Source organism: Leptodactylus fuscus, chromosome 5 (genome assembly GCF_031893055.1).
Source record: "Leptodactylus fuscus isolate aLepFus1 chromosome 5, aLepFus1.hap2, whole genome shotgun sequence".
Lineage (NCBI taxonomy): Eukaryota > Metazoa > Chordata > Amphibia > Anura > Leptodactylidae > Leptodactylus > Leptodactylus fuscus.
In genome coordinates, this window is record NC_134269.1 from 145,882,537 (window position 1) to 145,888,536 (window position 6,000).

A 6,000-nucleotide genomic window follows, 5' to 3' on the forward strand; every position below is an offset into this window, starting at 1 on the left:
TGGATTCACCGCACCCAAAAAACATAAAGATTACGTAGAATAATGAAAACAGCTTTGAAATTTTTTTTTTTTTGCAGACCTGTGTTATTCTTGCTAATTTTTATACCCTTTCTAAACCAGATCCTTCTTGGTCACAAGTGTTCACAAGACTGATTATTCCCAATCAGCTGACAAAGGAGCAAATGATTGAGCCATAAATTTTCCTGTGAAAACGGAGGTTATGCTGCCAACATAATAAAACCATATTGGGGGGGGGGGGGGGGGGCAAAATTTAGTTTGCAACTAGCCATGTAAAGGCTGATGCAATTGATGGGGCGATAACGATTTTATATCAACATTTGGAGCTTGCCTTGTCTGAGCATTATGTTCGAATTGTGATCCTAAAGGCTGTTTTATGTGGGCGAACATGAAGCATACATAGGACAACAATGAACCAATAAATAAGCAAACACTTGGTAGTCAGGTGATCAGATTATTTATGTAGGCATAAACAGGTTTGCCAGTCAGCAGCATGTCTTTCTATGTAAACAGAGGACGTGCTGCTGACATAATGGTATTGCATTGGGGGTAAATGATCTCAGTAGCAATTGTTGCCGCCCCAATGCGGTGCAGACAAGCTTCAATGGACATATTATCCAGTCAATCAGCTTTCATCTCACATTAGCATTGACCCATATGAAAGCCCTTAGAACATTATGAAAGTAATCTATTTGTTGTATCTCTATCCCTATGAATTAATGTATAATTTCCTTACATTTCCATCCACAGATTTTTTATGATCTTGTGCGACAAATTAACAGAAAAACTCCCGTACCAGGCAAGGCACGCAAAAAGTCAACATGTCGGCTGCTTTAATACACAGATGTGCTGTAGCTCTGAGCCAGGTAACAATCATTGATAACTTTAATCATGGTCTATGTAGGAAAAGATTAACAGTGAAATCCAGATACAATGTGGACATTCTCCCACTTGTTCAGCCAATTCTGTTACCCAGCAAAACACATTTCATGCACTCATTAGATGGAGAATAAGCATATTGCTAAGCAGTATAAAATGACTTTAAGGCCGGGGCCACTACCGGCCGGAAACCCCGCGATTTGCCCGCGACGGAAACATCGCAGAATTTTACAGTAACTGCAAAGTGGATGGGATTCTTGCAAATCCCATTCCCACTTTGCAGTGTAAACCATGGCTCAGACATGCCATGATTTCCAAAACTGGCGCGTTTTTGGAAATCACAGCATGTCAATTATATCTACAGAAAAGCCGGCAGCTTCCTGTAGATATCACTGTAACAGAAAGTCCACGGAGAGAACCCTGTGAACTTTTTGTTTAAAGCGCTGCGGGAAGAACCATGATGCTTTCTCACAACGCTTTATAGCTGCAAGTCGTCCGTGGGGCCTTGGCCTAAACCTATTGCTTGAAGCCTTTATATACAGTTATGTTTTCTAAATTTGATCTCACAGTAATTGTTTGATATAGATTATTATTATTAGACTATGTGATCCATAATAATAATAATAATTAAATGGAATATTTAATAAAAGTTTGAATCAAGGTTTTTAAGAATTTTTTTCAAACTATGTACAGTATATAAACTTTTTCTGTAATTTATAGAACCCTTATAATATGCTGACTTTTCCTGTTCTGTATACTGTACACTTTTCAGCTTCATTATCACAAGGAGAAATAAAATGAAAGATAAAATATGTATAGGATCCACCATTCACAATAGTTGACAATCCCAACTCCCCACCTCCCCTCTGTATAGGTAATTCAATATGTCTAGAAAAACTCCCACACAAGTCTGAGTCGTCTCCTGACTTGCTACATTATTGGTCCATGTGGCTAATGTAAAGCCACTGTACAGAAAATAGGATTAAAACCACTACAGTGGAAATGTATAGCCAGCACCAACTTTCCCCAGCAATACTGGCCGTTTACTAATGGTCTGAGAACTTGAACCTTCAGGGTGCGATGGTGTGAAGAGATCAGTTGTCTTTCTGCGAAGTTAAAATACTGCATCTCTCCTGTAGTAATCAATTCACATTCATGTTTTTAAGATTTCTGTAAGTCATAAAAATAGAAGCACAGTCACGTAAATAATTATTTAAAAGTATCAAGCCATATAGTAGAAAGGTGGCCATAGACATAATAGGTAAAGCCCGCAGAAACTGTTGCTGAGACCATCCAATGCATGGGGAAATCCTGACTCTCCTTGGTAGATGAGATTGAAATCACTTTCCTAATTACTGTTAATCCTAAACAAAAGCAGCAATAATAAAACTGAACTCAATAGAATAAAAACTAGTTTGTTAGAGTAGTCAAAAAATTAGAATTTTGCTAGTAACGACCATATAAGAGGCCTGTCTATCTCCTTGTTTTGGATATCAGTTTAGAGCTTATTTTTTGTATTTCATATGATCCAAATTCAATGAGCACCAATAATTCTGTCTCATATTGCAGGTCTGAAGAACTGTTGTCTAACAACAGTGCCAGCATTCCAACTCAAATTATCCTGTCAACAACTCCAATGGACTTTCCTGTGGTGGTACCCTTTACAGTATGGATGGAAGTTGCAAGCTCAGATTGTGCACCATCAGACCCCCTCCTAAAGTCACAAGAAAGATGCCTGCTTTGAGAAGTTTTTCACGTATGCAACTGGGAGCAACAGAGCCCACATCCAGTATTACTGCTAACAGAGACATTGTTCACTCAGCAATGTTTTCACGCGTCTAAAAAACGTGTACTGTATTCTTTCACAAGCCCTTCCTTTCTATCGGAGTGTACAATGAAAAGCACCACTATTTTAGCTTACTAAACAAGAAAGTCCAAAGAGCTCCTCTATAGACTACTCCCAATGACCTTGCATCTTTGGTATTTGTAGCTTCTTGTAACTATTTTTTTTCCCTTCCTTTAAAAAATACAAGAGCAACATCTATTGTGTTGTACAAAGTGCTTCTCACCGTTATGATTTTTTGCCTTTCTTCTTCTTTCCTTCATTCATTTTTAGGGAATCCTGTGGAGACTTGTATTGCACCCTTCTGGAGGCAAAGGAGTCATTATAATAAATTTATTTCTCATAGTCTGTCTTGGTTGAACATTCTGACTTTGATATCTCCTTGGCGGGACGTTCATAAGTTCCTTTCTGTTTATTACTCAAGTGTTTCCATTTCCCCACTCTGTTTACATAGGGACAAATGTTTATAGATGTGTATACAGTGGGGGTCTACAACAAGAAGTGTATATTTTAAGAGTTCTTTTTTTAATGATTTATCAATATTTTGTAAATCATTTCCAAGCTTCTGCAGCTGTAGATTCTCACTGTGAGCCCTTGTCTTTCCCCTTGCTTGCTCATGCATATGTGTATTTGCAATACCAAATAATACAGATTTAGTACCTTTTCCTGTCAGTGGTTGTTTCCCATGTGTATTGTTTTGGTTGCGTTGTTAAATGGTGGAAGAGTCCAGTGGATGTGAATGTGGGACGTAATTTTAACTCCTGTGTTATCAGTCACAAGGCCTGCGTTGCGGTAATTCATTTTTTTTGCTGGTTTATTTATCAATGCCTTGTTGCTTTGTATGCATTAACGTTTGGGTGTAAAAATTGTGTATATATCCAGCAGGGAACCACAGTAATTCAATTGACCAACCTAATGCTACAACTGCTTTATGGTGGCCAAATGTAAACTAAAAAGCCTTAAATAAAGTGGTGCAATTTTGTATAACTTAGCATCAGTTCAGTATATTTGCATTGCCATGCAAGGGCTCTCATTATGAGTATCTGCCACTTTAGTGCTTTCTACTAACAGCACCTGTTAACTCCGGCATCACTTAAGCGCACCGCATACACACTCTGCAGCATCCCTTATTTACGTGCCAATTAGGAGAAACGATGTATAGGTCCTCAAGTGTCCAAGGCCACTTCTTCAAAATGATACAAGAACGTTTTGTGAAAGTCAATTGAATTCTTTGTTCTGGAAGGTGCGTGTAGCAGTATGAAAAATGCAGCGCTTCTTGGAAACATCACAAATAGCAATGAAACCGTAAAGAGTTTAATGAATTTCTTGAGTTGACTTGCAGGTGTTTTTGTTCACATTGTGCATTAAAGGTTAATTATCTCATTGTTTTCTTTCTGCTTATTTTGTTCAGGCAGCAAACTGAAAGATATAGTCAGCTGAGGAGAATCTCCATTTCCTCTTAGTTTTTACGTGACTTCTATTTGCATTGCCACAGTGGCAGCCTGCTCTCTAACGCTCCTTTTTTCCCATTGCTTACAGATCCTGTTTATTTTTCTCCCATTCGAATTGATGTCTGAACACAGACAGAAATAAAATACTGTAATATCTTGTATGCAAATTTGTCTCCTGATCCTCTAAGGCTGTGGCATGTACACATCAGTTCTGTTTACTAGCTCCATCAGTAAAAAGCCACAACATGTCTCAATCTGTAGTGTCTGTTATAAGCAAAGACTCTTTACCAAAATAAAATGACTTTGGTTTTAGTGTGCAATTTATTCATATAAATATCAGTTTACAATTTATACAAGATCTCCTTTTTACAAAGAATAGTGATCACTTTGATGGATTTAGGAGCACCTCCTAGTGAAATGCTCTCAACATTGAAATTGCAACACCAAGATGGACAAGCCGTAAAGTTATGTAAATTAAGGAAGTTGCAGGTGTCGCCAAGACCTGCAAATGATCAAATATTCAAGCACCCAGCCACTCTGACAGGTGGAGGGGCATAAAAGCAAAATTTTTAGCCATACAAAACCTCAAAAATAGCATCAAGTGGTGGCGGATGACTGTGATGCCTCCTCTTCATCATTAGGTAAGCCCGACTTCTCACACAGAAGTGAAGCAACATACTGGTATCCACTGCTACACAGTTTGTATTACACTTGAGAAAGGACAGGTGCCTGAAACGCGTCATGTTTAATAAACTGTTCAAGACCATACTTTGGTGTGCGCGCTTACTCTCTACCCCTCCACTCCTGCCAGGCTTGCCTGAGGAATCACCTATCATTGCATCATGCTGTTCCACAGCGTAAGGGAAAGCGCTGCTGCTATAACACCTTTTATATGCTCATATGATGTTGTGGCTATTTCACAACATCAATAGGTAAGAGACCAATCACATATGATCACCAAGAGTGTTTGTATTTACTACACTATATTGGCGCTTGGTGTCTCTCCCATTTTATCTTTTTCCTCTTCATCATAGTGATAGTTATTGCAATCTGAGTGACAAAATCCTTGAACTTAGAGACCTTGGTTTATCACTGTGGTAGATCGCTGTGATCCTAGCTTGAGATGACAGCAGCACTGTTCAATGTTTTGTATCCTAATTGGATGTCAGATCCCAAGTCTAGGGTAGCAAACGGTGTCAACACAATTTATCAGAAGGCATTTACACAACACTCGGCGTTAAGCTACAGATTTTTCATTGACCACATGCCACCACTCTGAAAAGTTGTCATGGTGCACAGCAAGACCGCAATAAAGGCAGAGATAGGATCTAACAAGGGAACATCACACAGGTTCTACTCGCAGGATTATGGTGTGGGGTGGCATAATGTATGGTAAAGAAACCCCCTCGAGCCTTAATTTCAGGTACACTAACAGTTTGGCACATTAAATTGATTGTGCAGACAATTCTCCAATGTGTCCAATGGGACATTTTTCAACAGGACAAGGCCAGTCTCCTGTAGAGCACATCTGGGATGTCAAAGTGCATTCAATGTGGCATAACGTCACCATTAATAACCTCATTGATATCATGCCAAAGTATTTTCATGCGTGGTGCTCGTGCTTAATACTGAATAAACTGATGTTTTGAATATGGCTTCCATTTTTTTTTTCTTGCTTGCATATGAATAACATATTTGTCGATCCTGTGATTTACATAATCGTGAAACTTTTAGTTTTTGGTGTTGCAATGTTGAGAACAGTATTTGACTATTAACATATTTTCTTTTTTTTTTAGTTTTACATTTTTA

General features: G+C 38.5%; 1 protein-coding gene across 1 annotated transcript in view; it reads left to right on the top strand.

Moving 5' to 3' along the window:
* The window catches only part of RAP1B (RAP1B, member of RAS oncogene family), a 44,496-nt gene extending 39,993 nt beyond the window's left edge, over positions 1–4,503 (top strand). Inside the window, exons 7-8 of the mRNA XM_075274439.1 lie at positions 769–884; positions 2,467–4,503. Of these exons, the coding sequence (XP_075130540.1) occupies positions 769–855 (87 nt within the window). The 3' untranslated portion in view covers positions 856–884; positions 2,467–4,503. The remainder of the gene's footprint in view (positions 1–768; positions 885–2,466) is intronic.
* The last annotated feature ends 1,497 nt before the right edge of the window (positions 4,504–6,000 follow it).